Source organism: Barbatula barbatula, assembly GCF_947034865.1.
Source record: "Barbatula barbatula genome assembly, chromosome: 3".
Taxonomy (NCBI): domain Eukaryota; kingdom Metazoa; phylum Chordata; class Actinopteri; order Cypriniformes; family Nemacheilidae; genus Barbatula; species Barbatula barbatula.
The window spans coordinates 7,467,799-7,489,977 of NC_136764.1; the positions used below are offsets into that span (position 1 = coordinate 7,467,799).

At 40.3% G+C, this 22,179-nt stretch overlaps 1 protein-coding gene across 1 annotated transcript in view; it reads left to right on the forward strand.

Moving 5' to 3' along the window:
- The window catches only part of hecw1b (HECT, C2 and WW domain containing E3 ubiquitin protein ligase 1b), a gene marked incomplete at its 5' end in the record, with an annotated part of 28,242 nt that extends 6,412 nt beyond the window's left edge, over positions 1–21,830 (forward strand). The window contains 27 exons of the mRNA XM_079453425.1: positions 1,181–1,511; positions 2,786–2,893; positions 3,842–3,936; positions 5,211–5,286; positions 6,134–6,303; positions 6,822–6,964; positions 7,593–7,693; positions 7,994–9,247; positions 10,360–10,461; positions 11,506–11,656; positions 11,921–12,033; positions 12,171–12,292; positions 12,438–12,623; positions 12,696–12,830; positions 13,095–13,203; positions 13,617–13,713; positions 13,810–13,893; positions 14,230–14,336; positions 15,388–15,502; positions 15,601–15,714; positions 15,938–16,090; positions 16,266–16,364; positions 16,611–16,740; positions 16,915–17,061; positions 17,153–17,267; positions 17,342–17,540; positions 18,705–21,830. Of these exons, the coding sequence (XP_079309551.1) occupies positions 1,181–1,511; positions 2,786–2,893; positions 3,842–3,936; positions 5,211–5,286; positions 6,134–6,303; positions 6,822–6,964; positions 7,593–7,693; positions 7,994–9,247; positions 10,360–10,461; positions 11,506–11,656; positions 11,921–12,033; positions 12,171–12,292; positions 12,438–12,623; positions 12,696–12,830; positions 13,095–13,203; positions 13,617–13,713; positions 13,810–13,893; positions 14,230–14,336; positions 15,388–15,502; positions 15,601–15,714; positions 15,938–16,090; positions 16,266–16,364; positions 16,611–16,740; positions 16,915–17,061; positions 17,153–17,267; positions 17,342–17,540; positions 18,705–18,816 (4,668 nt within the window). The 3' untranslated portion in view covers positions 18,817–21,830. The remainder of the gene's footprint in view (positions 1–1,180; positions 1,512–2,785; positions 2,894–3,841; positions 3,937–5,210; positions 5,287–6,133; positions 6,304–6,821; positions 6,965–7,592; positions 7,694–7,993; positions 9,248–10,359; positions 10,462–11,505; positions 11,657–11,920; positions 12,034–12,170; positions 12,293–12,437; positions 12,624–12,695; positions 12,831–13,094; positions 13,204–13,616; positions 13,714–13,809; positions 13,894–14,229; positions 14,337–15,387; positions 15,503–15,600; positions 15,715–15,937; positions 16,091–16,265; positions 16,365–16,610; positions 16,741–16,914; positions 17,062–17,152; positions 17,268–17,341; positions 17,541–18,704) is intronic.
- Positions 21,831–22,179: the final 349 nt, after the last annotated feature.

The window sequence follows — 22,179 nt, forward strand, 5'->3', positions numbered from 1 at the left end:
GATCCTGTTTCTCTGTATTCTGAGTAGAAATATCTGATCCTGTAGGCCTGTGTTCTCTGTTATGTAAGTGCATTAAGATTCTTGAGTTTCAGTTTGCCACACATGAGCCTGATGCTGATGTATCCCGTCCCGTGTGAGAGAGACACGCACGCATATACATTCACATACACACACACACACACACGTATGTATGTATGTTTTATTATCTCCGTGGGGACAGTCCATAGGCGTAATGAGTTGTATACTGTACAAACTGTATATGTTATCCCCTAACCCAACCCCTAAACCTAAAGAGCGTAGAAAACTTTTAGCAATTTTTGATTTTCATAAATTATCGTTCTGTACGATTTAGAAGCTTTTGGACCTCAATTTTGGTCCCCATGAGTTTGTGTGCATTCAGGTTTAGGTCCCCACTAACATATACACACACACGGTGTTATTTAATGGATCTGCCTCCAGGCTTAAATTATTACAATTCATTTATCTGTGTCAGTGTGATTGCAAGGTGCGTTGTTGAAGCTTTCCTCCTCCTGTAAACACATGCGCCTGCTGGAAGATTTCATTTGCTTCAGCGCGACACCATTCCATCAGCAGCTAAATTTCTGACAGCCAAATAGAGATATAACATCATTTCCAAAAAAAACAACCACTTTCCATTGTAAACTTCCTCACCCTTCAAGAAGATCAGCCGTTGTGTGTTTACAGTTGGAGGTCAGCTGATGGTATTCTCTAAACCCCTCTGCCGCATGATGACCCTCTCTACATGTAACCACCATGCGTTTTCTGTGGAGATGTGGTTTTATGAATCTCTGCTGATAGACTGACAGTATCCAGATTTTAACTCCATGTCTTGTGTATGCACCTGCAATGTCTGACCTTTCCCTTTAACAAACCTGCTTATTTTTCACAAGTTCAAGTTTCACAAGAACTGTTTTTTGTGAAATTCGAATTTAGGGACCATAATGGTTGACAACAGATTGATCCGCCTGTTTCCACGGTCTTATTATATGGCTGTGAAAAGTCTGCAGTTACTGCAGTATCCGAGTCCCCAGGACACCATTGTACTTTCCATTTTTTGCATGCTCGGATTCACACACCATATGTTTCAAAAGAGCATCAGGCCCTTGTTTTTGTATAATGATATTATAATATATCCTGTTTCCCTTTCTTGTGATCTCAGAACTTGTACCAAAACAGGTTTCTCGGGCTTGCAGCTATGGCCTCTCCATCTCGTGCTTCTCAGGGCAGGCGGAGATGCAAGGACCCGATTCGGCACAGTTTCAACCCTGAGCAGTTCCCTAACGTGGACTTTCAGAACTGCGTACACGAGGAGCTGGCGGCTGCCGTGCTGCGCTCCACCAGCGATACCAACCTCGTGACCTCCCACTGCCGCTCCACCCTCACCGTCAGCACGTCCAGCTACACCATCGGCCAGACCCAGGACATCACCCTCAGCTGGGACATCAAGGAGGAGGTTGACGCGGGGGACTGGATTGGCATGTACCTCATTGGTAAGATGGGTTTTTCTTTGTTTACTGCGTAAAATATTTGATAGCTCAAAGCCATTGGCCTTAAGGGTATAGTTCACCCCAAAATAAAAATTGTCATTCAAAACATCCATATGACTCTTTAATCGGTGGATCGCAAACAAGATATTTACCGAAACGTCTCAGTGGTTTCGTGTGGGACTGTTCTAATCGTTTTGATAACGTTTCTGCATCGATGCATAATGAAAAAGAATCGATTATTAAAATTAAACAAAGCAATTAAACATCATGCGTGCCAATGGTTACTGTTCTGTTGTAAATACAGTATTCTTGTTGTGTCTCCTTATATTTGAAAACGTTACTTTTGACAAAAAGCCATCTCTCGATTCCAGTCAATGATCATAGATTTAATACAAATCCTATGGATATTTCTAAAAAAAGGATCAGTAAACATATTACAATGCCACAAACATGTATATTACACTTTATTTTTGGGTACATGTGGGTATATTGAAACAGTAAAACCACATACTTTGATCAAGCAGGGTCAGGTTATTTTACATTTATGATATAACAAACAACATTTTACAAAATTAGCTGTAAATAGAGACTGCAATCACATTAACTGCTAAATTCGACAACACACCCGCATCCGTCATGTTAATTAAGCATCAATGACAGGTGAAAATGGTGACGATTCACACCACTAGTCTTGTGTTCATACAATGGAAGTCTATTGCGTTCAGTGTTGTTTGGTTACCAACGTTCTTCTTTTGCGAAGGTTTGGAATGACATAAGGTTGAGTAAATGATAAAATCATTTTTATTTCTGTGTCAGCTGGCTAAAATAATGGTTCTCAGAGGCTGTTTGCACCTTGGTACATTTTTGCTGTATATGTTTTTTACACGCTCTGTGACTACTTGGAAATTATTAAAATGTGTTCACGTTTTAATGTCTTTGTATTGGTATGTTTGTTTTCACACCAGTACATAAATGGCTGTCTAGACAACTTGACTACCAAAGTTATAAACCAGTACAAAAAATATATAAAAGTCTTAAGTTCACTTTCTATAAATAAATAAAAGAATAAAACACATGTTTATACATTTGCTTGGTATAACAGCAAAGTTATTTCAATATATAATACATTTATAATGTTTGTAAACATAATGTTATAAAGGCTATTTAAAGAAACGAAACCTGGCTTTTTAATTCTTCTTGGCTGCAGATGTAAGGTGTCATGATCAATGTTATGTGTACTACACAAATAGATAAATCCGATCTCTTATTGTTCTCAGATGAGGTTCTGTCGGAGAACTTTCTGGACTACAAGAACAGAGGTGTCAACGGCTCCCACAGAGGTCAGATCGTCTGGAAGATCGAGGCCAGTTCCTACTTTGTAGAACGTATGTAATTCCTGCAAGAAATGGAAATGATGCGTGTAAACGTACTAAATGTCAATTGTGATGCTTTAAACGAGTGATCCCAGAGCCGAGTCAGAATGAGAGCGAGCTGAAGAGCGTCATGGCCTGATGATTTCCTGCAGCAGGTGTACTGTTTATTTACCGCACACAGGATGTCATTTAAGGAAATGTGGGTGTTTGTAGCTGCAAAGATCCACTTCCTTTGTCTTGCCATGAGAAAAACCTCTATGTTTTTATTCAATGTTTAAAACAGTGTGACATGAAATTTAGCAGTTAATTTCAGGAGTGATGGAAAATACTTATTTTCATGCATCTTAAATGTAATTTGGAAAGCTCTAACTGCATATCACCCTTTTCTGGGTGCATTATTATTTATGCATTATAAAATAGAGATGTATGCATGTTGAAAGTATGGCAGTTAACATTTAATAAAACATTTTATTGACACGTTTAATATTTCATTAATTTAGGAAAATGAGCAAGTGTTACTGAGTGTAAAAACATCATCTTTAAAGCACGTGTGATTGATGGATTGACATTACTCAACATTACTTCCTATCTTACAGTCAGCAACACTACATTCAATTAAAGTAAAATAGTTACAGTGAAATAATACTAACAGGGAATTTTCTTAGGATACCCCACCCTAGTTTTTATTCAGCGCTTCTCTCTGAAAGACCTTCACTATCTTATATGAAGTGTCTGGTGCCCTGGGAAATGTTTTCTATGTGTGTTAACCCAGAATGCAATCTGATGTGATGTCAGACGCCTCTGGTAACTATTTAGCTATTTAACTAGTTCTGAGGATGTCTTTATCTTATTATTGAACTGACTGTGAGATGTTTGAAACCGCACACATATCCCTTGTAACATCATCTCTGTTTGTTATTGTGACATTTGACCTGTGTTCTGTGCTTTGCTCCGTTTCAGTGGAGACTAAGATCTGTTTTAAATACTACCATGGCCTGAGCGGAGCTCTGCGGGCCACCACCCCGTGTGTGACCGTTAAGAACCCCATCGCACCGGTGAGTGACTGACCATTGAACACTTTCAAAGCTGTCTTTGGAACATGTTTTTTCTTGTGTCATAAAGTATATGTCGGAATACAATCTTTATGTCATGAGCAGTATTAATGATCATATTAACACCACCGTCTCTTACTGATTATTTATATTTTTTACATTTTAGAATAATAGTTATCATATCGAAGCTATGGAATAACAAACAGAATGAAGATTTCAGCTCATGTGATTTTTGAGTCTCAAGTAGACATGTACTTCCCTACATTGTTTTATCTTTCCCTCACGTATCATCAAGTGTCTGTGAAGAGCAGAATAGTCTGTGCCATCTGTTTCTCAGAGGATTAAAGCCATAGATAATCTCAGTTTATCATTTCATGCTTTAATACAGTCGCAGATGAAATGCATCTCTGCTTTCTTAACATTGAAGTGATTTAGAAAAGGTTCCCAAAGCCGTTCACCTTTGCTCAGACAAACAAGTCCATTTCCTTGCTAAACGTCTTGCTGGAAAAAAGCTTAACACCATTGGTTGAAGCAAACGTTGACATGTTTGACAGAAAGAGCTATGATGTGAAAACACCACAGAGCCAAAGCATCGGAGACTTTATTGATGTTTTTTACCTGACTGGCAAATGCCGTTGTATGTTTAGATAAAAAAGATGGCATGGTTAGAACTCCACATGATGAATTTATGGCGTGAAGACTATGACAAACAGAATTGACTGTAAATAGCATCATTGTTTTTGTGAAAGGGGACCGTCCTAATTTTGACTGCTAACATTAAAATGTCACTGTTGTAATGCTGTGACCTCATTCCTGTAGAGATGCACCGATATATTGAGCAATAATCGCCAATCAAAAGAGGACAGGAAAATGCAACAAATAGTTGCTCTATGTACAGAAAATGTTATGAAACATAACCAGTTTGATGTTTAATATTAATAGTCATTATATGAATTAATTACATTCAGAAAGTTTATTTAATCTTCAGAATCTGCAAATATTGTTCTGAATATTAGACTACAGGTATCGGTGAAGAAATGTAGTATTAGTGCATCTCTACTTTTATGAGATTTAAACAAAATTAACACAAAAAAAACCTTATGTTCTTTTAGAATAAACACTATAAGAAAAGTTTTGTTTAGCTTCACATCACACTGAAGTGATATGTTGTGATGATATCCAGTTGTATGTTTCAAACAGATATTGCTTTTGTTGAACTGACATGAAACCTTGTCCATGAATGAAAATCATATTTTTTACACATCTTCTGCTGTAAGGTGTTTAAACCAGTGACCACAGATGATGTTCCTCAAAGCCAAGGCAGCAGAAGACTCATCAGCTTCTCTCTCTCAGGTGTGTGTGTGTAGAGCCTATGGTATACTTCTTTTTTTACTTTTACGTCTACGCGTACAGCCAAATTCACAGCCTTGCAAAGTATACTTTGAATCATATGCGTACATACAGGCTTTGACGCATACGCATTACGACATATTGCAATACCTATCCTGACCTACAGGGTAATGTGTTCTTCTGCCACCTTGAATCGATGCTCCCGGGAAATGGTTGTCACCTGGTGGTTAAACTAATTACTGCAAGAAATGGAATGCCAGGGCGGGACCTGTACGTACTATGTACGCGAGGTAACATAATTCTGGCAGTGCGTGTACTATTCTGATAACGAAATTTGCGTCACTCACACTGTTCGCTGTCCCTCGCGTACGCGTGAAAAGAAAACTCTACTTCAGGCTTAAAGCAGACAGTAGATCATTAAGCTTTATCAATATTTATGTGTCGTCTATTTTTAGTGTCTCCTGGAGATGTGATTATTGATCCAGTGCTTACGGCCCATAAAAACTGTTCAGTGTGTTTACTTCAATTCGTTTTCCCCATACTGAACGTTCTGTGGTGGTACCATGCTACACATGTATTGTGATGGTATCCTTACTGTATCTTACCATTTTGACAAATCATTGTATTTACGTGATCGATACAGTGGTACTGACATCATTCCTAGACCCATTAAGAGGATTTTATGATGCTTTTTCTGGCCGGCCTTTCTTTAGCTGCAATGTTGTGGTGTAATAATTAAGGCTCCCAGATCTTGAGAAAGAAACATTCCCTGGATGCTTTAGAAGGATTGTGTCTGTAATAAAGGCAGCAATATGATGTCATGGTGACATTCATGCGTGTGCGTGTTCAGATTTCCAGGCCACGGGACTGAAGAAAGGCATGTTCTTCAACCCCGACCCCTACCTGAAGATCGCCATTCACCCCGGGAAACACAGCATTTTCCCTGCCCTGCCTCACCACGGCCAGGAGAAGAGATCGGGCATCGTCTGCAATACCATCAATCCCGTTTGGCAGAGGGAGGTATGTGAAACAAACACACACACACACGTGTGAAACCACTAGAGGAAAGTGTAATGCTCACCACGGCCACAGAAAATACTGCCAATCATCATTCGTTACAGTCAGTGCTTCGTACAGAGAAAACATTATGAATAATATATTCTTTTAACTTTTGCATGTTCAAAAAGAGTTCTTGTGTGTTGAACGTGCATTTGGTCACTTTTATAAGCAAGCATGTAAGGGCACACAAGTGGCACCCAGTTTTATGAGAGCAATTTGGCATGTTGGCACAGCGGACATCACAGCTGAGCAGGAAACATCGCAGTGCCAATCTTAACAAATGGGTGGTGACTCTGTGTCTGACCTCATGTTCAGTGTGGAGACAGTTGTGTGGTTTGCACTGCCAGTCGGTTTGCTCTTCTTGGTTCTCTGCTTATGTAGGACCACAGAGCAGATTCAAGGGCCAAGAGATGCCTCCACGACAAAAAAACAGGGATTTTTTTCACCATTTTCTTCATCTCTGTATTTCTTTTTTGTAGCGCTTCAATTTTGTGTCTCTGCCAACGGATGTGCTGGAGATCGAGGTTAAGGACAAGTTTGCCAAAAGTCGACCCATTATAAAGCGTTTCCTGGGGAAGCTGTCCATGCCAGTGCAGAGATTACTGGAGAAGCATGCCATCGGGTACGTACTTTAGACACAATTGTGATTTTATTCAAGCCTGGGAAAGTCATATACTTAAAGTTTTTAAGTATAAATTAATCGATTTTAAAATATAAAATATTCCATCAGCTGTATATTTCTGCTGTGAGTGTGTCTGTTGAGTGAACAATAAAGATACAATATTGAACTTACAAATCAAAATCCTACCCAGTCATCTACATGAACATCCTTTCTTAAACATCCTTATCAATCCATCATAAACAACTAGAAATGGCATTGAAATTCATTGATCAAAAAGGATGAAAGCACTGTTTAAAACATAAATGAACACAACCTAAAGGCTTGTCCACACCGGGCCGATAATTGCGCACTTATCGCCAAGGTTTTACCCCTCATGACTTTATTCTGAATATTATAGGTTAATGTGTTAAAATAATTGATGTTCCTGACTGTAGCTCGATTGCGTTAGCAACTCCAAGGTCATGTGTTTGATTCCCAAGCAACATATAATGTATAAAATATATAGCTTGAAAGCACTGTAAGTCTCTTGAATAAAAACATCTACCTAATGTTTAAATCTAAATATAAAAGATTACGGGGTCACTTCATTTCATTTTCGCTCACTGAACATTTGTGATTTTTGGCGTAGGGATCGTGTGGTGAGCTACACGCTGGGTCGGAGGCTTCCGACAGAACACGTCAGCGGTCAGCTACAATTCAGATTTGAAATCACCTCTTCTATCCATCCAGGTACCTCCCGTTTTTACTGTCAACGTAGAACAAGTCCTCAACACAACATATTCACTAGTACACGTCTGTTATTTTAAACACAGAATGCTATAATGTGGGATGCTACAAGAAAATCAGTATTCGACAGATCAAATTGCAGGACCTGAAATAACTGTTGTATAATCTGATATTCTGGCCCAACCACATGTATGAATTATATTATCAGCCTTTAACATCAGCTGCTGCTCAAAACAATACGAAGGTATTTTTATCAGATGATACTGATATGCCAATCTCTGTCTGCTTCTGTCTTTTGTGCAGATGATGAGGATATGTCTCTCAGCACAGAGCAGCCGGTGGTGGCTGGTGACGCTCAGGTTCAGCCTCAGGCAGAAGACACCATGAGCTTGGACCAGGCGGCCCCAGAACTGCCGTTTGACGGAGATGCAGCTTCTGCTGAGATGCCTATGGATGTGGAACCTGGGCCCAGCTACGCAGCAGATGCAGCTGATGCAGATGCAGCTGATGCAGATGCAGCTGACGCAGATGCAGCTGACGCAGATGCAGCTGACGCAGCCGAGATCGAGCCTTTGGAGGGTGGGAAGCAGATACAACCAGAGCCTGAGGAGCAGCAGGTGGAACCTGTTGGATGTCAGGACGGTGCAGATGAACAAAGAGCTGTGGAACAAACGGAAGAAGGTGAGACAAATGCGATGGGAGAAGAGGGGAACCCAGAGGAGGCGGAGACTGACAGTGCCTTTGATGATGTACCTGTAGACCCTTCAGAAACTCCTGTGACTGTAGAAGAGGATGGACACTCTGACCCTCAATCAGTCCTGGAAGAAGCAGAGGTGGATCTTGAAGAAGGCTGTTCGCTGAGGATCAGAACAACGCCTCGACGGAAAACGCGCCCGTGCTCGCTTCCGGTGTCGGAGCTGGAGACAGTCATCGCATCTGCCTGCGGAGAACCGGAGACTCCGCGCTCCCATTATATCAGAATACACCACCTTCTGCATAGCCTGCCCTCCACCCAACCTGAAAACCAGGGGGACGGACCCGGACCCAACAGGCCGCAGGGACTGGAGGAGGAAGATGAAGATGAGGAAGAGTGTGCGGCACCAGAGGCTCAGGCACTAACACCCAATGGCCCGCGGAGGACGCTGCCCCGCAGTCGCTCGCACGAGCGCCTCTCTGATCTCATTCAGATGCTCGATAGAGAAGGACAGCCACTCGGGGCTGAGGGCCAGGTCGGAGGTCATAGGTCGCCAGGGGAAAGTGAAGGTGATTTGAGTCCGGTTCCCTGCTGCAGTCATATGGCACAGAGGACCACTGGACCCATGCGGGCGCCGTCTCTAGATAGCGCTCGTAGGTCGGAGAGCACTGTGTTTTCATCGCAGGAGGATGACGATGAGTTGGACAGGGTGAACGGCATGGCGGGATCAGAGGCAGGGGCTGAGAACCGAGAGCCGGGAGATGGAAGCTGTCAGTGGGAAGAGGCACCTGACAGCCACGTCCAGAGCCCGCACAGCATTATGGGTAACGGAGAATCATCTGCAGCTGGACCAAGCAGCAGAAGTGAGCGTGATGTTTTTTTGTTATTTATGTCAACATTTATTAATTTTTCAATGGCTGGTTTCTTTGCTACTGCCTTTGGTAATTGTCAAAGAGCTCCTTGTTTCTTCTAAAAACAATTCAAAGCATAAATTAAGCTTGATAGATGACCAACAATACAAGCATATTTTTATTTATAAAATAACTTAACCTGTTCCTACATGCTAAACATCCTAAATGAATTATTTACGTAAAAATGTACATTAGTGGCCAAAAGTGATGTCCAGAGGGCATTTTTGCACATTATTTGTAGTTTTTTAGCCACCTTGGGTTAGATTAGAGCATCAAAATGACAATGTTGACACGATACTTTTTAAAATTGTTTGGTAAAAAGGCAAACTACGGTGTATAAGGGAACAAGCTATGGGTTTATTTGATTATACAAAACAAAAATCTGACAAGAAATTAAGCAAACATTGATTAAAATTGTATCCATTATTTATATTTGGTTATATTTTGTATCTTGTTTGGACGCAACCTTTACACATGTATTGTGTATTCTTATTTAGGTTTCTGTAATTTCTTCTCAAAGCTCAATTTACATTCTAGTAGCATTAAATTAGATCCTTAAAGGTCCAGTGTGTCATTTTTGGGTTGATCTATTGATAGAAATGCAATATAATATACATAGCTATACATAGGTGTATGAAGAGCTTGAACAATGAAGTGTTATGTTTTTTATTAACTTAGAATGAGCTATTTCTATAAGATATTATCTACATACACCGCGGGTCCCCTCGCATGTAATTCGCCATGTTCTGTCAGCCGTTGTAGTGTTTTGAAAGGGAGGGGTGGAGTGAGCGGTTGGTTGCAATTCGCAACCTTGCTGCTAGATTTCACTGACTGGACCTTTAATAACAAATATGTGATTTTCCAAAGTTAAACATCACTTCTGGGCACTCCTGTAGACATCTGTTGATGTTCTCATAGTGGTTTTTAATAGGTTGTTTTTTCAGATCTGGTCTGGGTGGATCGGGGAGAGATTTTCAAATGCATTCTTGTATGACGTGACCACTTTAATGGATACACAGATTATTAATCAGAAGTGTGTGTAAACATGTTTGTGATGTGCTCAGGAGACTGTCCTTTGCCCTGTAATCACCCTGCAGTCAGTCAGTTACCCGCCCTGCGGCCCGACCCGCATCACTACCCCACCATAGATGAGCCGCTGCCACCGAGTGAGTTCCCACGTTTAACCCCATACGCACAAACACACACACACACACACACACACACAGATCATGGGAAGGTGCCACGGAAGAGCAAAATGTAAAATAATGACCAGAGCAAATGTTTTTGTTGAACATAAACTACAACTGAAAGAGTAAGATGAATTGTATTAATATAGTAATAAAATGCAAATCGAATATATGTGTACATATTTAGAAAACACAGCACACTGCATATTCTTAAAAAAGGGTTTATGGTTTTTTTAATGGGTTGTTTTTTAATGGATACAACAGTTGAGAAATGACAGGAAGTCGTATGCGGTGAGGGGAACAGGAGTCTTGAAATGATCACACGCCGGGACTTGAACGAGAGTTACTCGAAGCGATATTGTGCAATGTCGACTCTCAACCCACTTTTGTATTGGCACTGAGGACATGGCATTTTCAAAATGAGCAAAATGTCACTCTGAAACTCATGCCTGTAATGTCCCCAAAATGTTTCAAAGCTTAAGAGAGTAAAATTACAACAATTTCAGTATCACGCTCACTTACCCACACTGAGATTCCTACACAGATTACTTTCTACACAACCCACTCATGACCATGTGCTTTCAAAGACACACCATTTCATCTGTCTGTCACGTCTGCTGTTTTTCTACTGCTGTGCGTGTGAACCAGCCTACGTTTCTTTGGGACGTCCCCATTTTATATAAATACAATTTTCTTTTTTTACACTTGCTTTATCAGTCTGTGTTGTCGTAAGTGTTAATTTGAACAGAGATTTGCTTTGAGGTCTTAAAGCTTTACATCTGGTGTAAGATAAAATCAGCAGTAAAGTTTTACATAGAAAGTGAGGTCCACCATGCAAATTTGCTATTAAGAAGCGCTGAACTTTTTTGGGGGGAAAATTTAAAAAACTAGTTAGTTGAACCGTGTTACAAATGCTTGAATAATGGCATTTTAAATGAAGGCAAACGGGACAAACAGAATGACTGCAATGAACATTGATTTATATACGGTATAACAAGCGTGTTTTTGGTTTGGTTTGCCCAGACTGGGAGGCGCGTATCGACAGCCATGGCCGTGTGTTTTACGTTGATCACATCAACCGGTCTACCACCTGGCAACGGCCCACGTCTGCAGCCACACCGGATGGCCTGCGCAGGTCCGGTTCTGTCCAGCAGATGGAGCAGCTCAACAGGAGGTAAACAGCTTGACGGGCCGGTTTATGCAGCATCAGCAGTTTATTTTTGTTAATAACAAAGACTGAGTAAAGAAAAGAAAAATAAACTAGAATAAATATCAAGGGGAATTATGATTATAAAAGATTGTCTGTTTATGGTTATTTAATGGTTATAAAATAGCTTTTCAAAAAAGCTATTAAAATAATCACCAATAGTGATTCAGTAACGGTAAAGAAGCGAAAGATTTGTACTTTTAAAAAGATGCTCACGTGAACTTTGATCAGATATCAGACCATCCAGAGGACAATGGCCACAGAGAGGAGAGATGAGGAATCTGGAAGCCCCCGCAACGACAGGACGGCCAACACAGAGACTGACTCGCCTCCACAGACCAGCGGTAATCCACATCACACACGTCAGCCTTAAAGACATGATCATCGTTGTTCTGCTGTTTACTGCAGGTGTCTCTTTCTGGTTCCATAGCATGTTCTAAAGGTCCCTCATTTTCCCCCTTCCTTTCTCTCTGTGTGTCAGAGTTGAGGAGAGATGCTCCCTGTTCTCCAGGTCACTGTCAGAAAGTCACACTGCTGCTTCAGAGTCCAGCGGTCAAGTTCATCACTCACCCAGAATTCTTCACGGTGCTTCATGCTAATTATGTGAGTTTATGCTGCACCAACACAATTGAATGCTTTTTACGTTCCAGCTCACTTCCCTCAATGGATAGATAAATGGACTGATAGAAAGATGGATGCAAAATATGTATGGATGGATGCTAACATAACCTTCTCTTTGTTTTTAAAGGGGGCATATCGTATGTTCACCAACAGCTCGTGTCTCAAACACATGATCCTGAAGATCCGCCGTGATGCTCGCAACTTCGAACGCTACCAGCACAACCGCGACCTGGTGACCTTCCTGAACCGTTTCACTGATGCTCAGTTGGAGCTGCCGCGGGGCTGGGAGATCAAAACGGACCCGCAGGGGAAGGTACCGGACGCGTTCATAAACCGCTAAACTTGTCAAACAAACACTTTAGCTGTCTCCTCTCTTCCTCTGCAGTCTTTCTTTGTAGATCACAACAGTCGTGCCACAACCTTCATTGATCCCAGAATCCCCCTGCAGAACGGCAGACTGCCCAACCACCTGACGCATCGCAAGCACCTGCAGAGACTGCGCAGCTACAGCGCAGGAGAGGTCAGAAACGCACACACAACCATCCAATATAACCGTTTTTGGGGTTTGCCTTGGTTTGTGTTGGGTTTGTTGGGTGAAGTGCATCACAAGTATTTTTATACTTTTTGGATCTGACAAGTGATGTTGCTTCTTGAATTTACACTACTGTACACTACTAAGATGTTAAATAACATTAAAATGTAAAACATTCACACTGTGCTATGGCTATTACAATATACAACAAGATTTATTACATCCATTATTTTTGTGTTTGTTTATTTCCAGGCATCGGAAGTGTCGCGCACACGGGGTGGAGTGTCTTTGTTAGCCAGGCCTGGAAACAGTCTGGTAGCAGCCATACGAAGCCAAAGCCAGCAGGAGCCCGTCCCATTAGGTCTATTCATACACTACATACTGTACCTAAACACACAATCATTTCAGACAGAACTTAAAAAGATGAACTCGTTCAGCCATGATGGTATCCATAACATCAATGTTTACTGTATGTCTCTATAAGCACCAGAATGTTCACATCTTTTCTAAAACATTAAAAACTGAATCAAAGAAGAAATTCCCTATAAAATTTCATGAAATTCAGATTCACTCACCCACATGTCCGTGTGTTTTTTGTGAACTACTCCTTTAAAGTTAACAGGCCGAATTAAAACAGCAACATAAACATCTTTGAATAGTCTTGCTTATATTTACCTCAACAACAAAACCATCACTTAAATACTGTCTGGTAAATATTCAGTATATCACTGTTCTGTTTATGTAGTGACATCAAGTATATTTGATCTGTTTCAGCATACAACGATAAGATTGTAGTGTTTCTACGGCAACCCAACATCTTCGAGGTGTTACAGGAGCGACAGCCGTCCCTCGCGAGAAACCACTCGCTCAAGTACTGTCCTCTCTCGTGATGTTCATTTCTATACGCCAGCAGTCGTTTGAGAGTTTGTTTTCACAGATGTGTGTGTGTTTGTGTGTGTGTGTGAAGGGAAAAGGTTCATCACATCCGGACTGAAGGCACTCCGAGACTAGAGAAGCTCTCGTGCGATGCTGACCTGGTCATACTGTTGAGGTGAAGCATCTCCACGGCTTTGCAGAAAATAATATGACACATGACGAACTGTCAAAGTTAACACTAATTATTTGTAGTTTTTTTGTTGGTGAAGAGACAGAGACAAACGGTTCAGCTTAATAATATTAGCTGACTCAATGAATTTCACATTGAGGTGACTAATATATTTAAGTTGAATTAACTCGAAATTTTAAGACAACCAGGTATTTTTTTACAGTGCAGAAATTCAGATTGGAAATTTAGCAAAAGCCTAAAGATTATTTGCGATTAATGTTTTAAGGACAAGTACAATAAAAACAATGATCTGTCTCAATGATGTGCGCTTTGCTTTCTCAGTTTGTTTGAGGAGGAGATCATGTCTTACATTCCTCTCGCATCATTTCACCCGGGGTTCAACTTCTCACCTCGCTGTTCGCCCGGTTCCTCTCCACAGAACTCTCCAGGTGAGTCTGTCGTGACCACAGGCAGAACAGTTTGTTAATTTAACAATCCTCCATGACTGAAAATGATGATCGAAAAGATAACCCAGCTGTAGATTATTCACCCACGCTTTGATCTGCTCTCATGAAGGACTTCTTGAGAGAACTCCTCTCGTTCCAGCCTGCTGTCTGTCTGGTGAGAGCTCTCCAGGTCAGCCGCTCTCAGGACTTCAGTTTTATCCCTCCAAACCAATCCAAACCTGTTACCTGTGAATAGTTAGACCTGAGCTCACTTTCTCCTTCTTCTGTCCTATAAATCAACTTTATACCTCTGCATGTTTGCTGTATGTGGGTCAATGATTTTGTGTTATTTTCCCTTTAAATTAGTTATATATTGTATAACCCAATAAGAGTTTTTCAAAGCATATGAAACCCACATGAGCATGTGTAGTAATATCAGAAAATGTCAAATTTAAAGTGCGCATGTAGACATCTTTGTTTGTCTTTGATTCCCATAAATCAAACTCCTAGATTGTCATGGGTCTGTGTCCAGGCAAAAGAAGTCCCAGTGAAATAAAAATATTGCAGCGTTTATTGTTAATAGCTTACCAATATGGGTCATTCTCTTCTTAAAATCCATGTGCCCTCATAATCTTCAGTTAAAATCAGAAAATGCACTTCCGTCCTGTAGTGACCATTCATCTCAAATGATGTAAATTAGACGGCTTGGGCGGAGCATCCATTAACTCCTCCCCTTCAACTGTCAGTCTGCTCCCAGCTTCATTTCAAAATGCATCGGCTGTTTTTATACATCCAATCAAATCGCCTGAAAGCCACGCCTGAAATTCCGTTTCACCCGAAAAGTTGTCAGAATACGGAAGATAAAACTTTAACATACGTACAGCCGTCTGTCCCTTCTGTTTGTCTGCTCTCAAAGCAAACAAACCGTTTTCCTGTGAACGTGACTCAGTCAGTCTTATTGATCCATCACAGATTTTCTCCAATGATTGATGTTTCACTTACGATCTGATATCAGTCGTGAAACAAGACTCGTGACCGTCTGTCTCTTCACCAGGGTCACAGAGAGCTCGAGCACCAGCACCCTACCGAAGAGACTTTGAAGCCAAACTACGTAACTTCTACAGGAAACTGGAGGCCAAAGGTTACGGGCAGGGTCCCGGCAAGATCAAGTGTGTTCTTTCATTAGAAATACAGAAAGAGACTTATTGAAACACCGTTGTGAAGTGAACACTTGAAATACACCCGTGCTGTGATCTTGTTTTTGTAGACTGATTGTCAGACGAGACCATCTGTTAGAGGGAACGTTTAATCAGGTCATGGCCTACTCACGGAAAGAGCTCCAGAGGAACAAACTCTACATCACTTTTGTTGGAGAAGAGGGGTGAGACTCGCACAATATCAACTGATGTGATTGTGTAAATACAATCTAGCGTGATGTTTACACTTCATGGGGGACTAAAGGTTCATTTCTGTTGATCCATATGACTAGTTTCAGATATACATTTTTTAGAGACCTGCATTGGATCAGCATTGTTTACTTCCAGAGTGGTGTAGAGACACATTGCTAACAAACAGAACATTCATAATATGTTGTCTGTGTACAGGCTGGACTACAGCGGACCGTCACGAGAGTTCTTCTTCCTGTTGTCTCAGGAGTTGTTTAACCCTTATTACGGTTTGTTTGAGTACTCCGCCAACGACACGTACACTGTGCAGATCAGCCCCATGTCTGCGTTCGTGGAGAACCACTTAGAATGGTATGATGCTTTACACTTCCTGTCAAGAGAGTCTATTTCCTGTTTGCTATAGGAGCTAAATTTCCATTAGGTGAAAGAAATAATTGGTCTAGCTTTTAGTTAGTTATGGCGTTATGTTATGTTTATTACGTTATTTGTATTTTTGTAAGTATTTCTTATAACATGTGATTTGCAGGTTCCGGTTCAGCGGGCGAATTCTAGGCCTGGTGTTGATTCATCAGTATTTGTTGGATGCTTTCTTCACCCGTCCGTTTTATAAAGCTCTGCTCAGACTGTGAGTGAAACAGATACCCATCATTTATTTAACACATTACTGCATGACGCTTGATTCTGATTGGCCAGTCATGGCATTATGGGGTCAGATGATTTGTATAATATTACATTTATGTTTAATTGTTGCCCCTGTCCTTTTGTTCATCGAGTGAGCTATTTCTGGCAAAATATCTGACAAATACATCACAAGAGAGAAGTTTAATCATAATCCTCATAGTTTTTGGCTCTTATGCTTACTGGTCTGCAGAGCCACAGATCTCAGCGATCTGGAGTATCTGGACGAAGAGTTTCATCAGAGTCTGCAGTGGATGAAGGACAATGACATCACAGACGTGCTGGATCTCACCTTCACTGTCAATGAGGAAGTGTTCGGACAGGTGAGAGAGACCCGACACTGACAGCTGGAATGTTTGTGCCCAGCATTTCCCTATTATGCTTGTAAAATCTATATTTGACAAGTAATAAAAATACACCAATTTAGGGACTGTTAATGAAAAAGTGATTAACAGTGTTTTATATTTCATGTGTGTGTGTGTGTATGTTTATGTCAGGTGACGGAGCGAGAGCTGAAATCCGGTGGGACACACATGCAGGTAACAGAGAAGAATAAGAAGGAATACATCGAGCGGATGGTGAAGTGGAGGGTGGAGAGAGGTGTGGTACAGCAGACACAAGCGCTCGTCAGAGGATTCTATGAGGTAAACATGCTGATCAACTCATTTGCTCTCTCCTTATCCTTGCCTGTTTATTATGGAGTATTATGAACCTTTGACCTCTGTGTGTGTGTAGGTAGTGGACTCTCGTCTGGTGTCAGTGTTTGATGCCAGAGAGCTGGAGCTGGTTATTGCAGGAACGGCAGAGATCGATTTGAACGACTGGAGAAACAACACGGAATACAGAGGAGGTCAGCACACACACACTCACGTGTTTACTTATCTTTCTAAATGGGGAAAGATAGTGCTGAACTCGCTCTTTCAGGTTATCATGACGGGCACATCGTCGTCCGTTGGTTCTGGGGAGCCGTGGAGCGATTCAATAATGAACAGAGACTGAGACTGCTGCAGTTTGTGACGGGCACCTCCAGTGTGCCTTATGAGGGTTTCACCGCCCTGCGCGGGAGCAACGGCTTGAGACGCTTCTGCATCGAGAAGTGGGGCAAGATCACATCTCTTCCAAGGTACGCTCGCAACTTTCCCGGTTACACATCACTTGTGCCATTTATACTGGTGATGATATAACACACTTTTACTGTGTGTTCACATAGAGCACGAATGAGGCGTCAAAAACGCGCTATTCGCGAGTAGTTTGACGCTTGAACATTTTGTGTTTACTCGCTTCATTCGCGTCATTCGCTTCATTCGCGTCATTCGCGCTATTCGCGTCATTCGCGAGTGAAATTCGCTTCACGAAAATGTTTTTACAATTTACCGGATTCTCCGACCTCCTCACTCACTTTCTTCCAAGCAAGATCCTTTTTATTCCTATTTTTATGAACACGTATCATATAGCTCCGGGTGTCCACACACTGAGATGAGCTTGTCCTCCATTTTGTATTTCTGCCTCTGCTCGCTACGTCGTCTACGTCACTACTCAAGCAGGCGCCTGATTGGTTAACGCGGCGCAAATTTTCGCCAAAGTTCAGATTTTTCGATTCGCGCAATTCGCGTCATTCGCGTCATTCGCGCAATTCGCGTCATTCGCGCTATTCGCGCCGCAAGCGCGTCTATCGCGTCTTTGCATTGACTTAACATGTAAATCACTCGCGCTTGACGCCTCATTCGCGCTCGGTGTGAACACACAGTAAGGGATACTTCACCCATAAATGAAAATTCTTTCATCATTTACTCACCTTCGAAATCTGTATAAAGGATAGTAGTCATTTTTCATACTATGGGAGCCAATGGGGGTGAGATCTGTTTGGTTGTAAGCATTCTTCCAAATATATTTCTCTGCGTTCATCTGAACTAAGGCATTTATACACAATTGAAACAACTCTTAACATTTTTGGGTGAAGTATCACTTTCATTTTTTCCAAGATAATATTATTTGGATGATAATAAACATTTATATTGGTCATGTGACCAACCAAAAGAGAATATGATTGTATGCATGTCAGGTGAAAGAAGTTATTACATTTTGATGAAAGACTACAAAATCTTGTAATAAATTGTTAATTGATGAATTATGCACATTAAAACCAGAAACCAAAGAAATTCAATCGGGTCAGTTCTAATATACTGTAGATAAAACCAACTTTATTTATATTTTATTTCCACTGATATGAAAAATGGAGAAGCTCACATTTTTCCTCATGCTGTGACATGCCGTGTCTGCTTTTTAGGGCACACACATGCTTCAATCGCCTGGATCTTCCTCCCTATCCGTCCTACACGATGTTATATGAGAAACTGCTCATCGCTGTGGAAGAGACCAGCACTTTTGGCCTTGAATGAGGACTTCACAAGTAAAACACCTTTATTCTGGCGACCTGTGTACACTGTATGTTATTATCTGCTAGGGTGTTTCTCGTGTCTTGGGTTCGTTCGGGACAGAACTGCATGCATAAGCCACCTGCGCAGGTAGACCGCGCGTCACGGGTTTGTACAGATGAAGCTGTGTATGCAATAGAGAAAGAGAAGCCTTCAATCTGCTTTACCTCTCAGGACCTCGACCTCCGCTGGAGTCTCTCCGTTCGCACACGAACCATGTCGCCATTTCTGTTCATGCTGTTTCACAAGAAGAATTGTAAAGTTATACCAAATACACCTAGAGAAAGTATGAGCTTGAGCAAGGGGGAGCACCACGGCACACAGAAGATGGCATCATCACAGGAAATGACATCACAAAATCACTTCACTTTGCAGGAGTCAATGGAAGATGAAACACTTTTTGTCTTGCACTAATGGAAATGGAATATGAATGGATTTTTGTTAATAGAACCTTCATTTTCATAATTATTGAAATCTGTCTTTCCTATGAAAGCATTTTAAAAGGAATTCAAAACTTTATGTTGTTGGTGAACTTTGGTTTTGGAGTTTGTGTTGACAGACGGTTGTTTTTTCAGTGAGGTGAGTGGATTTTTTTGATGTTTTACTATGTTTTACCCAGCTGTGTCACAGAAAAGTTAGATTTAGAAAGAGGGAGGATTCTGCTGCTTGTTTCTTTGTCTTAATAACACATTTGGTAAAAACTCGACACAACACAATATTCGATTTTCACGACACTGTTATCACTGCCACGAAAATTCACAATAATGATATTATTGATGTTTAAGACATTTCGAAAAAAACATAATGCAAAATTTTGTTCAAATATTTTAATTGATTTCTATTCTCTTATTTTGGCCTCTTATGTTAACCGCCACTCGGAGTGTAAATACAATACTGCTGCTGGATTCATTAGGATTTATTTATATGTGTAGTGTTAACACAATATCAATAATCATAGGTTTAAGTATATTACAGTTATTATTTATACCAGATATTGCGACATACTGTAAAACTTTGTTCATACTTGCCGGGTTTCCATCCAAAGTTGCGAATTTAGCTTATGCGTAAAACATTTGCAAATAAGCATTGTTTCCATCCAACTGGTTAACCGTCACTTCCTAATAAACTGTCACTAAATATCAGTATAAACATTTTCTTGTATAATATTCACTTGCGCTAGCAGATGAAACAACTTTTTGCCCTTGTCGATGCCTGCTGTTTGTGAAATGCAGTTGTGATAGTTCTGGGAGGTAATTACATAAATACTTTGACGACTTTGCGCTGCCATTTAAGAACGACCATAACAACATTTCAGATGTTGTCTAACAAGATCAGTACTCTGGTTAGTCAGGTTACGCCGAGCAGCTACATAACTTTTTACAGGAATTTATTCGGCAAATGCCTTTCCATCTCCCATTATTCGCAAAGAAGAAAAAGAATTGTTGAGAATTAACGTTGTGTGGCGTTTCCATCACTCGTTTCTGATGTGAAACTTCAAAGTGCACATAAAACCAGGGTGATGGAAACCCGGCTGCTGATAATGATTTATTTCTATTGGCTGCAGCATCCAACTGGGTCCTGGATCTCATGTGTCTGTGGTCTCATTGGTCAACATCCAATTGTGTCTCGAATTCAACTTCAATGTGAACGCCATACGACTCTAAGCTACTTCACAACACCAGATGCTTTAATGTATTCGGTTTCTCACTTACTGTGTTTAATAAAGAGGTTTTTTATATATTCTTTTATAATTTTTTACATTTGGAGTTTTAAGTAATGGCAGACCAAATAGTGCACCACATTTTACAACATGTTGTGTTGTAAACAAACTCATTTATATGCAAAGAAAGATGATGTGATTTGGGTTGGTTTACTGATGGCTAGATTCCTCTTCTTGTATACATTTTGTTATATACATGTAAGATGGTCTTGAATTGTCTTTTCATGAGGCATGTGTTTCTGTGTTTGTTTAACTTGCATCTGATGGAGGGCGTCTTGCTCTTTTATTTTGATTCATCTCATGTGGTCCCAAACCTGTTTGACACTCTTCTGTGGAACATAAGTGACGTTTAAATACCTAGACATTTTTCTCCTTCAAACAACGTTCGGCCTCAGATTGTTTATTAAATATAGTGCACAAGTCATATGAACTACTTGTACGGTGCTTTTCTTATTTGGATGTTTGTAGCTCGACATCATCATTCCCCTTCACTTTCATTATTTGGCAACATTCTGCTTAATATCTCATCTTATGTTCAACAGATAAAGTCATGCAGGTTTGGATTGACGTGGATTTGGATTGAAGGGTGAGAAACCTGTGACAGAATTCTTCATTTTATGGTGAAACTTAAACATGGCTTTTGATTGTCTATGAAATATAATTGTGCCGCTCAAAACAAAAAACGATTACAACTGAATATTTTACTCTGCTTGGGAATGTCGAGAAAATGCATATTTGTATTATCCAGATTTCAGAGATGTATGTTAATCAGTTGTGTACATATTTGCTTAGACTCTGTCATTTTAAAACTATGAATCGATTCAAGAGCCAATAACTTTTTAAACATTTCTTCATATTACTATTTACATAATCATAGTTTAAATATGGGTATATGAAATGTATATTACTATGCATATTTGTTTGGAATTAGAAAACATGCTTTTCGTGAAGGTCTTTTCCTCAATTATGAAAACCTCTGAAAATGGGACGGGAATAAAGAGAAGGTTCTGGAACATACTGCCGCTTTAAAACCACGGCATTCTGGGAAACACAGCTGGAATTGGCTCCTACTTCCACCTCGCATACACAAGCCTGCTTATGTCTTTATACGCTTTATTAAGTCTATGAGAAAATAGATAAGAGGGAAATATGAAAAGGTTTGAATTGTGTATTGAGGTCACTGATATAGCGCCTCTCTCAGGCTGAGCTATGTATCTACACTGTTAAACAATGTCAATAAACAATCACTTTCTATTGCATCGCCTGACTTGCATATAATCATGACATTTCTTCATAACATTTGATATTATAACTAGTTTATTCATGAAACAACAGTGAGTTAATTTAAGTGGTCATTTTACATAAATATTACATAGTGCAGATAATAATAGAATGACCAATAACATAATCGACTTGTAACTACATCACAAAGTATCTTGTAATAAGGCTTGGTCAACCTTTAAAATGTTTTATCAAAGCTTAACTTACACTTTATTTACATATTAGCAATAAATAAATTATTATTATTAATTATTATTATTTTCAATAAGGGCTTTAAAAGGGGACCGAGTTATAAAAAGAGTTATAGAAAGCTTTCCATGAGAAAA